Raw genomic sequence first — 11360 nt, 5'->3', positions numbered from 1 at the left:
CCTGTCTTATATTTCTTTAATTAATTTCTAAAATCTCAAAACTTCGGAAAGTCACGATAAATAGCTCGGGTATCCAAAAACTTCTCCGAAAATTTTCATGAACTCGTCGTGACGTGTACTTTATTATCCAACTCCTAAATTGAGGATTTCTCTTAGTGAAAATTTCTGAAAATATTCTCGAGTACTTTAACTTTTATCGAGATCGATAAGTAAATTATCGAACTATTTCACTTAAGCTCGATAAACTTTTCCGGGGCTCACAAAAAACTTTTCCGAGACTCTGCCCAATTCACTCCTCAAACTTCCATCATCTACAAGGCTGTGACCACCATACATCCATCAATCCACAAAGCTCCTAAGCGCTGAGTCAAGGACGCTCCACCACCATAGCAGAGACGAGTTCATCACCTTATTGCTAAGTCACTGACTCTACTTACAAAGTGTAACTATGACTCTACTTACAATTTTTGTTTCGGTTTTGTGTGTTTGGATTTGTGAGTTGTGTAATTGGAGACACGAAATTTTCAGAATATTTTTGTTAATATTTTTGAGATTTTTAGTTTATTATTGAGATGATTTCGAGAATTCTTTTATGATGCATGTTTTAATCTTGTGCCCTTTTACGTGTTTAGGTAATTTTTAGAGTAGGTTAATAAGTTTGCATGCTAGAATAACGCTAAGTGTTCTTGTTTGTTTGCTTAATTTGCCAAGAGTAATTGTTATTTGTTAAGGCGCTGAGTTAAACAAGTAGTAATTAGTTCTAACGAGGGGTAAAAATCATGTCTCAATGATTAAACAATTCTGGAAATTACGTGTTAATTGCTATGTGTAATGGTTAATTTGCATGTGTGAGTTGATTCGAGGGTTAGATAATACTACTAGTTAAGAGAATTATGCTGAGTGTTTTCGAACAGGAAAAATCTACAAGGTGTTAACGTATGACATGCATACAAGTGCCTTAAAAGTGGTAAAACGAGTCTTCAAAATAGTAATATTAGTCTTCAAAGTTGTAACATGAGTCCTTAAAGTGGTAAATTTTCTTAGTTACCACATGAGTCCTCAAACTAGTAATATTAATCCTCAAAGTGGTAACATTAGTCCTCAAAGTGGTAACATGAGTCCTTAAAGTAGTAAATTTTGCCTCCCTCTCCCTTTCCACTTTGACCTTTTCTATTCAGTGTTGGCCTATTTTGGCGGTTACCTTCCTCATTAGAGCGAGAGTAGGACCAGAACGTCCAGAATTGTCTTTAGATTTAAGGTTTCGCTCTTGACGCCTTCCCTTAGGGGTGCAACTATAATTGGACTCTGGAATAAGCTCTATTCCCACGGGTCTCGAATTATAGTTCTTCACAAGGATGTTGTCATGCTTTTCAGCGATATTCAGGGCTCCAATGAGCTCATGAAACCTTGTGATCCGTCTTGCAGTAACATTAATTCGATAGTTCTTAGCAACCATCAAAGCAGAGATGAGGAAGGTAGAGAGAGCCCTTTAAATCAACATCGCATCTGTGATCTCTTTTCCATAGAATTCCGTTAAGGATTTAATGTGAAGTACTTTCGAGTTGTAGTCAAGAATTGTCTTGAAGTCACAGAAGCAGAGATTATGCCATCTCACTTCTAGGTCAGGAAGCAGGGAGTCACGGATGTTGCCAAAGCGTTCTTTGAGTTAGACCCACAGCCTTCTAGGGTTTTCTTGATGCAGATACTCATACTGGAGCGAATCATCCATATGTCGAGTCATTAGGATGACCGCTTTCTCCTTATTTGCCTCCAAGTCTGCTTTATTTACTTCTAAATCTGGAGCTTGCACAACAGTTAGCACGTCCTAGCTAGGCTCAAGAATCGTATCCAGGATTCCTTGGGCCTTGAGATGCTGGCGGGCATCACGAACGTACTTGTGATATCCAGAGCCAGTTGTTCCCGATAGAGTAAAGTCCAGTTTGTTCAGATTAGTCGTCCTGAAAGATAACAAGAAAAATGGTTAGTTTCGATGCGAAAAAGATACAACGAAAACAATAGAAATTTTTGAGCGTAATCGCTCCCAAGAAGTTCGATTTCAAGAGATATTAGATTAGATCGAGACAATGATGTATATGTGGTCGATTGTTTATTTTCAACAAACTTTAAGTTTGGAGGTCTCAACAAGCTCCAAGCTTCGAGATAGCACAAACCCCCACAGTTTGGATTAGGTCTCCCTATGGTAGAAGAAGTGAGGTTGAAAGTCCACGAGAAAAGAAAAGAAAGTAAATTACTTGAAACTGGCAACTTTTATAAAAAATTTACCTCGAAAAAGTGTCGTCGGAAAAATCTGCCGGAGATGGCCGGAAAAGTCGCCGGTCAGTGGTGGTGGTTGGTTGCTGGTCAGAACTTGACTGGGGATGCTGGCTTCAGTGCAGGCGAGGCTAACGCGCAAGGCCGTGCTGTGCTGTGAGTGGGTGTGCTCACAAGGCGTGTGCAAGGCTATCTGCTACGCTGTTGTGCGGGGATATGAGCCGGGGGCTGGGTGGGAGTGCGCGCGGTGTTGGGCATGCGCGCTGTGTGGGGGTTGCTAGGGCAGGCTGCTATGGAGGCGAGGTTAGCTTGTGTCGAGGCAAGGCTAATCTGAAGCGAGGCTAACTAGAAGGTGCTAGTGAGGCTAGCAGGGGCAGAGCGAGGCTAACATGTTTGTTTAGGGATCTGTTGGACTCTTCCGGTGGCCGGTTCAGTGTCTTTTCGACTGGTTCTTGGCTTATGTTTTCGGTTCAGGAATTCTGAAATCGAGGCGCTACATCAGGCCAAGTTTGGTGGTAGGAGATGGTCTGTGAGGTAGCGAACCGATAAGGGATTACTTTCTGCTTCTTGGGGCCGGTTCGGTGGTTTTCCGGCCAGTTCTGGACTCCTGGGATCAAGGTCTTCAAGTTGTGAGGCGGAGATAGCTGGGTTTTCGAGTTTATGAATTTATGATCAGGATTAGGGTTTCGTACTGATAACATGTTTTAGGAAAACTGAAATTGAGAGAAAATTGAGTTGTGCTTTAATTGATAATATATATGAGTCTCTTTATATAGAATATTACAACTAGAGAATATAAGTTTTACATGGAAACTGAATCATACAATGAATAAGATATCTCCGAAGATATGTGTCAAACTAACTCTATTACAATTTAGATAAATCACTTGAAATTTGAGACAGTCACATAAATCAGATGTCCTTAAACAAAAAAATAATATCACAGAGAAATAAATAATGCGGTAAAATTAAAAAGAGGGTAGTTATCCTTTTCTTTTTTGGTAGAAAAGTAGAAAATAAAGAGAATATATGTGAGATGAAGTCACCGAATCACTCTTTACAGCAGAAGAAGCTGGAAACAGCAACCGAGAGGCAGACTGAGAGAGAGAGAGAGATGGGTTTGGAGGCAGTGGGTGATCTAGCGCTACACATAATCCTGCGCAAGTTAGGAGCTGAAGAGTCAGGGAGAGCCGCGTGCGTCAGCAAGCAACTCAGAGCTTCGGCCTCTGAAGAACCTCTTTGGTCCCATTTCTGTGCCCAAGAGCTCCACCTCTCACAACCCTTGGATCCTCATGGCAACCTTGCTCCTTCTTTCAAGGTCCTTCTATTTCATTTCTAGAATTTCAATTACAGACAGAGATAGACTCACTTCAAGTTCATTGTGTGTTGATGCCCTACTAGTACTAACATCCCTTCGTCTGGTTCAGGCATGTTATCAATCATGGCGGGAATCTTTTCATATGTATCCTTGGTCCCTTGTCAAGCGAGTCAAAAGGTGTTGGGGCAAAATTACCAACTGGCTGACTCTTAATTTCCCAGAGGCTCAGTCTACGCTTAACAAAGGTGCGTCAGAAGCTGACATTCAAGAGTTGGAGAACACATTGAAAGTAAAACTTCCCCTCCCAACCAGGATTCTCTATCGTTTTCATGACGGTCAAGATTTAGAGGACAAGAATTGGTCAAGTAGCCGAAATGGCACTCTACTGGGCCTCATAGGTGGTTATTCTTTTTATGACCGCATGGTTAATGTCCGCTTGTTGCCTTTACATCAGATAGTATTAGCAACAAAGGACATCATGGAAACGCTTGATTTTTCAGCAACACCGGATTATATTGTTGTGGCTGCTTCTACATTTAGCCAAAAGTTGTTTTTCCTCAACTGTACAAGTGGTCAACTCTATGTTGGTACGGCCAACCTTCTGCTTGATGGTGAAATGCTTCCTTGTGTACCGAATGCGTTGGTTAATTCAGTTCATGATTACAACGGTGGTGATCGACAGCAGGATGCCATGCTTCTTTGGTTGGAAGAACACGGCCGCCGTCTAGAAAATGGAATTATTAAACTCCGTGAACAACAAACTATGAGAAGCATCTGTCAGTTTCCAGAGGAACCCCCTTTCTGTTCCACTGCCGTAACAAGTGGCGTACAGGTGGGTGCTTTTATTAGTTTCTGCATCTCCTGGAAATTGTGCAAATTTTTGCATTATAGTTACCTTCTTGTTATTCTTTTGTGCCTGGTGTATTAGTGATTAATGAATTGTGGAATCAAAAGGTTCAATCCTGTTGACATGGTAATAACCAGCTCTTAGTCTGTAAAACAACTTAGTTTAAGTCATGAAACCCAATGTTTCCTTAAAGCAGCAGGTGATGGTGTCATTTGTTATTAAGTTATACATACCTTAGGCATCTGTTTTAGATATGACTACCAGGCAAGCTGGATCCAAGCTATTACTTGCAACATCTCTCCAACTTCAATTATGGGGTCGTATAAAATTTTAAACCTGTTAAGCATGATATGCTATACATTACATTTATAGTTCTTGTTCATGAACATTTTTCAGCTTACAAGGTCTGATTCCTCCAAGTAACTTATTTCAAATTTATGCTGAATGCAATTACAGAAGTGTCTACTATTAACATGTTTCTTGTCATCTAAATGTTATCCTCTATAATTTTTAACTCAGGTTCGTTGTTCTTCGGTCTTTGTCCCGGAGTTTACTAATCTTCAAGATACCATCAGGAAGTACTTTTTTTCCTATTCAATTCGCATGTCGCTTGTACCTGAAGGATGTAGCATCAATGGAATGACATTCAACTCTTGCCAACTGCTTTCAAGGCACTGGGTCATTCGTGCTGGTGATGTTGTGGTAGGTAATGTAGATGCAGAGGCTGTTATAGGAAAGGTACGATTTCACCTTGTCAATTACATTTGCTGTCTAATTCTTCCAAAGTCTTTTAGATTTGACAATTCTACACCTTTTCCTTTAGTGGACATGAGAATTATCATGATCTTCTGACTGAGGGGTTTTCATTAGAGTCATATCTTCGAAACATATTTCAAATGACATCTCCTATTCTTCTGATATCTAGAGAAAATTGCTTATTTTAGTGATTGGAATTTCATTGCCAACTGCCATTGTTATTTAGAAATTGATAGTCATAGCCCGTAGGCCAGAGGACACTTCCCCAATAATGAAAGTATGTTTCTCATCCCAAAAGACAAAAAATAAAAGATTGTCCAACATAAGTTTATCTTACAATTCCTTTGATAATCTTGTGTGTACTTTTTGGTCGTCAGAAATTATGTAGTTAAGTTTAATTTGTTAGCTGAAAGCCTAATGTGTACCAAACATTTTGTTTTGTGCTGAATTCGGTTAAACTAGGGTTATATGTTTGAGCATAGATGTTGTTTTTACCGTCAAGGGTGAGTCTATTCAAACTTCCTAAATTGCAATTTGAACCTCCCATAATTTTTGTAAAAATTTAATCCCTCTTTTACCCTTAAAAAAAAAAACTGAAGGAGACACCATAATCGTCTCCTTGTCCCTCTCCCTCTTTCTATTTGGCCATCCTAATAGAACTTAGAAATCTGAACGACAGACATGGAACCACTATTATAGGGTACTTTCAAGGTTGATTCTTGATTTGATCTTCAATTGCAGACTAGAGTCATCTGGCTGAAAGTAATTTCTCCATTGAAATTTTGCTGGAGTATTTTGCAAGGGTAGTTGGTCTATAAGAGAGTTGAATTTGTTGATTCTTTGACAGTTTGTTCCGTATAATCGGTTAGATGGCTCAGTCCCCATAAATATTTGGCTCAAAAATGTCTTTGAAGGGAATTTGCAATTGTCTAGGAGGCCATTGACGACATGCAATTGGACTGAGATTAGGAGTCAAAATAAGATGTCAGGTGAGCAATTGCAAGGACTATAATAGGTTGATTGACTGTGTTCATCTTTAGTGTTAGTTTGTTTTCTTTATGTATGAAAAAAAAAAGGAGAAGTGGTTCCCATTATGTTGAACCAATTCATGTGGCTCACCCAACGACATGAATGGTGTGAAGGTGAAGATGGTGATGAGCAAGTAGAGGGGAGGGAGGTGTAAGTGTAAAGTATAGGGGTAAAATAGGATGTTTGATGAAAAAAATTAAGATGGGAAGTCTAAATAGCAAATGGAAGGTCTGACTACAATCACCATTATGCAGCAGCAGCGACTTGGTTAGAAAAGAAATATCCTCTTTGGAAGTCTAAGACTAAACCCAACCCTTTCTGGTCCAAAGTAAAGTCTCCATGGTAGTTTGAAGGTCTTGCTAGAGTCCTTTTTCTGTTTTATGAAGAGTAATTATGAGTCTAGTGCTTTTAAGAGTATATTTAAATCTTAGGGTGAGTACTCAAGGGTCTTGAGTGAGTCTTTATGTCTATTTAAGTCTTCAAGTATTTTAGGGTCTTATTATTAATAAGTCTTTGGAGTCTTTTGGTGCTCTAGGAGTCTCAGCGGTTATGTTTTTTAATCCTATAAATATGGCTACCTATTGTAAACCCAAGACAGATTGGAATGAAATAAAATTGAGTTTTATTGAAGGCTTGGTGCCTTGGTCTCTCTCCCCTTACCTACCTCATTCTATTTCTCTATTCTACAGCTAAGAACCCTCTATTTCTTCTAAGATCAATCTGCTTTCTTAATCTCTCAACACTACCAAACCCACCCAAATCATTCTCTCACCAACTGTTGCTCTATGCTGCATCACACCCTATCGACAATTGATATTCACATGCACTAAAAAATGATAATGAATATCAAGGATAATTATGGACTATCAGTCTAGAGGTTGAGTCGGAGTTCGATATTTACAACTATTACCTTGGTTAGTAATTCAGGACAACCAAAGTTGTGGTCCTTTGTTGTTGGCACGATACATTGTAAAATTGGGACTTATGTTCTCTTTTGTTGTCGGCCAAACCACGTTAAAATCCTTTCTCAGATCATGTAAAACTCAACGTCATGTTCAGTAATTAGGTCAAAACAATTGTCTTAGATATGAATTCCCACTTCAATAACAGTGGTAATGTTCTCACTGATGAGGAGAACATTGGTAAATCCCCCTTGGGTGGTGGAAAGATAAAGTTTTAATTTTCATGGAATCCTAGGGTGGATAAAGGAACTTTAGAAAATCCTAGCGCTTTATATGCCCATAACTAAAACACGCAACTGCTTTCACCAGATTGGTAGAAGGTTGGCGTTTGGGCAGCACTTTGGCCATCCATTTCACCAGATTTGAAGGACATCCTCTATCAAGTATTATGTTAGATTGGAAAGCTGCAGTATAACTATGCTCTCTTGTTTTGGCGATGGGTATTGGATTTTGTACTATCTCTCTTTGTTAGCTGTGGACTTCTGTAAAAAAAATTTCATGTTTCTTCTCAAAAAAGAAAGCAAAAATATTGAAGATCTCAGGCTTTTAGTACTTATAGTGCCAAACTATGCAAAAGAAGAGAATATATTGCTTTCAGAATTCTTATCTTCTTTATGTGGTTGCAGTACCCTCTCTTGCATCCTGGTGAGCCAGAATTTGTATATGAGAGTTGCACGCCGCTGCCATCTTTGTCAGGTTCTATAGAAGGTTCTTTTGTGTTTGTCCCGGGCAGGTACGCAATCTACACCCATTAGAATGTTTGTTTTATTACATACTAGCCTCTTGATACGCATTCTGTGAGTGCCATTTGGCCTTTCATTTTCTCTCAATGAAATGTCAAATAGTAAACAAACAATGAATTACAGCAAAAAGAAAAAACAGGTTTTCTAATAAAAAAGAAAAAAAGGTACTGTTGTTTTTCCACTTTTTGTGATCAATTTTTGTTCTTCCAGTATTTCTATTTTTCATTAAAAATGTTATTCTTCTGCATGTTAATAAGCCATGGCATGAATATGAAGTCCAAAAATTTTACCATTCGAAGATGAAGTTTGCTTTATATATAAGCTATGTATACGTATTATACTACTTTTACTTTTCTTCCTAAAGGCTTGCTCACCTAAGGGACAGTTTTTAAGGGACTCTGAGGGACAAGTGAATCTGACGGCTAAAAATAAATACACAGTTTTAAGTTGTTACAATTTCTGCTTTTATATTTAATACATGTGGGTGAGATGCATTTGTCCCTCATAGTCCCTTAAAACTGTCCCTTAGGTTAGCAAATCTGTTAACCTAAAGAAATTAAGTGCAACCAAATTGTCATAAATAATTAAATAAATAAAAGAAATTTGTGGAACCCAAAAGCATCTTGCCATTACATTGGACTAAGGAGTTCTTCGTGGGAACAGTTTTCTTCTGTTTGAACTTTGAATTATACTTGGGCACAGAATTTTTATCTTTTTTTTTTTTTTAGTTTGGGGTCTCTGTCTATGTTTCCATCACTTTTCCCTTATGATTCTTCACATGCCAAGTATGTGGAAAAGGAAACTCTCACAACAGTTTAGAAGGTTTTGATGACTGATGTCTTCATTAGAATGAGCTTTAACAGTAATATAGCAAGACTAGGTTTAATCCTGAAGTCTGTCATTAATTTGGGCTACAGAGCAGCAGATTCCATCATATCAAAGTAGTGATGTTTGAGAATGTTCTACTTGGCTGATCTTATACCTACAATCTTCAGATGTTTACACAATGAAGAACCTTGTCCGTCAAACTCTCTTGCAACAAACATGGACACATGCACTTCCCATGCTTATCTGTTGAACGGGCTGAACTGACATTGCTCATTCTGTTTGTTGTTATAGGTTGGCGGACCCAAAAGGCAGAGGATTTGAAGTTCTAGCTGCACGCTTTCCCCTCCAGCTGCCAGACTACATCTTCTGATAATCAGAGTTCCCGATCCACATGTTTTATGTGGGAACTTGATCACACTGATCATAAAGTAGTGATATATTTCTCCTTTTCTATTTAATGGTAAATATTACAGAAAAAAATTCTCTCTGATGCTTGTACTTTTCTGGACATTTTGGCTAAGATCCAAGTGTGTTGTGACTATTATCTGGTATCAGTTTCAGTACATCATCTTTTAAGCTGGAATACTGGACATTGTCCTGTTTCAAGAATGCTATAGAGAGACGAAGTTCTTGGCAAGTATTTTTGAAATGAAAGAAGATCTAGGTGAAGCTGCATTTGTTCTTGGGTTAAAAATTTCGAAGGAAATATTTATGGTCTGAAAATTGGACATTTTGAGGGAAATATTGTGGATATATCGATTTCGGTAAATAATTCAGAAAAGTGATGGAAAAACATAGAAATTTTAAATGAAACTTTTAGAGATGTTTGTTTGATCAATTATCTAATATATTTAAAAAGTAAATCTTGAACAAACACTATTACACAGTGAGAAAAAGTAAATCTTGAACAAACACTATTACACAGTGAGTTGTAGTAATTTATGATGAAATATTATATGCGGAATCATTGATAATTCTTCTGCAAAATCTCTCCTTTTCTTTTTCAATGGCTTGAAATCCAATCACGTCTTATATATAGTTTTTTGTATGTATCATACAGTACACATTCAATTATAGAGTCAAATTTTGATTTCATAAGCGAGGTTTAAGCTCTTTCATTCATTTATGGACTTGCTTTTGGCAATATGAATCCCTCAAGAATTTGATTAAGCACTATGCTTATAATGACACGTAGGATTTGGGGATTTGCTTTTAGCAATTTGCTTTTAAGATCTTCATATTAGCGAAGACAACATACCATAAGTCTTTCATCAATATAACTGTTAGGTCCATAATTACCTACTAATTATTCCCCTAATCTTGCACTTTTGCTTAACCTTTGTGTTTATTTATATATATTTATTATGTTTTCCTTATCATGCTAGGAAATGATGGAAAAGCTTGGAAATGCACTAAAAAGTCAACTTTAGCACATTTTCCTACTCCGGCTAGGAGAAACCGAGCTAGGCAAGGGAGGAGGAGCGGCAGACTGACCAAATGAACTTCAAATGAGTTGAAACTTTCCAGATCCATTCTAGACATATTAAGGATCATTTCTTATGAAGAGTGAAAGAGCTAGTTCTTAGTGGAAGGCCTTCAAACGATCGGCACAAATTTCTGACTAAATGATGAAAACTGTAAAACCGGAACTGTACGAATTCCGGCAGTATTTCCGGCCAAACCACGGCGAACTAAGCTCTGAAATTTTATCTGGATGATCTACACTCATGGAGGAACATTTGGTATGAAGAAGTCAAAGGCCAATTCCGAACTCGGTGTGGAGATTCGGTGGAGATTCAATTGAAGAAAGAAAGGAGAAGAATGTGCGCAAACGGACAAAAAATGGGTCAACGGTGGTCAACACCAGATTCCGGACATTTCCGGCCGAGTTGGCCGGCCAAGAACATGTGTGGAGGACAGGAAAGAGCTGATTAGGGTTAGAGACTTTATGTGGGAAGACTTTAGGTCTAGGTTATTTTGAAATTCAAAAGTTGAAAGATGACAAGTGGTTCAATTCTTACACCTTACACCTTTATCTCCCATTTATTACCTCGTTCTCCTACAAAATGACCATTCTACCCTTACTTTTTCTCCTCCACCAAAATATCTATGGGCTTTCTAGGTCATTTCTATGTGGAGTTAAAAATTAGATCCATATTTTGTGTTTACACATTTGTCAATCACATCTAGCCCTTCATTCCTTTTGATCTCCACCCTTAATTTGAATTGCCTTGGCCTTTAAATAGTCCATTCTCTCTCCCCAAAACCGTTCACCCTTCTACTCTCTCATTTTACAACACCAAAATCTCCCTTTTCTCTAGTTCAGCATAGTTTCTCTCTAGTTTTGAGTTCTAGTTCATAGTTGCTTAAGTTTGTGTGAGAAATAGGTGTGTAGGCACTTGGGTTTCACCAAAACCAAAGTTACTACACACTCTAAATCAATCACAACACTTGCTTTCACATATCCAAGCCTTTGTTTTTGCTTGTTCTTGAGTTTGTGGATGTGTATGGTGTTTTGGGTTGTAAAAACCGAAAATCCCATACCTTGAAGCAATTCTCTCATCATTTTACATCTAGAGAGCTAGGTGGGATCTTTGACATCTTGG

General features: G+C 38.1%; 1 protein-coding gene across 2 annotated transcripts; it reads left to right on the top strand.

Moving 5' to 3' along the window:
• Positions 1–3302: 3302 nt before the first annotated feature.
• On the top strand, positions 3303–9394 carry LOC112200032 (F-box protein SKIP16). 2 transcript variants are annotated; one of them, XM_024341026.2, is made up of 5 exons: positions 3303–3589; positions 3699–4421; positions 4956–5174; positions 6126–6181; positions 7810–7824. In XM_024341026.2, exons 1-4 carry the CDS (start codon positions 3308–3310, stop codon positions 6153–6155), a joined length of 1254 nt encoding a protein of 417 aa, XP_024196794.2. In that variant the 5' UTR covers positions 3303–3307; the 3' UTR covers positions 6156–6181; positions 7810–7824. The 2 variants fall into 2 exon arrangements, with proteins under 2 accessions (XP_024196794.2, XP_024196793.2); XM_024341025.2 differs by lacking the exon at positions 6126–6181 and adding an exon at positions 9046–9394 and having other exon boundaries at positions 3304–3589; positions 7810–7916.
• Positions 9395–11360: the final 1966 nt, after the last annotated feature.

The sequence above is a fragment of the Rosa chinensis genome, chromosome 4 (assembly GCF_002994745.2).
Source record: "Rosa chinensis cultivar Old Blush chromosome 4, RchiOBHm-V2, whole genome shotgun sequence".
Taxonomy (NCBI): Eukaryota; Viridiplantae; Streptophyta; class Magnoliopsida; order Rosales; family Rosaceae; genus Rosa; species Rosa chinensis.
This window is presented reverse-complemented; position numbering and strand designations above follow the sequence as displayed.

Excerpts from the sequence above, each read along its gene's own strand:
- LOC112200032 (XM_024341025.2), top strand. The coding sequence starts at position 3,308 with ATGAAGTCACCGAATCACTCTTTACAGCAGAAGAAGCTGGAAACAGCA. Across the intron at positions 5,175-7,809 it reads CAGAGGCTGTTATAGGAAAG|TACCCTCTCTTGCATCCTGG; the intron begins GTACGATTTCAC and ends ATGTGGTTGCAG. Across the intron at positions 7,917-9,045 it reads TTTGTGTTTGTCCCGGGCAG|GTTGGCGGACCCAAAAGGCA; the intron begins GTACGCAATCTA and ends TTGTTGTTATAG.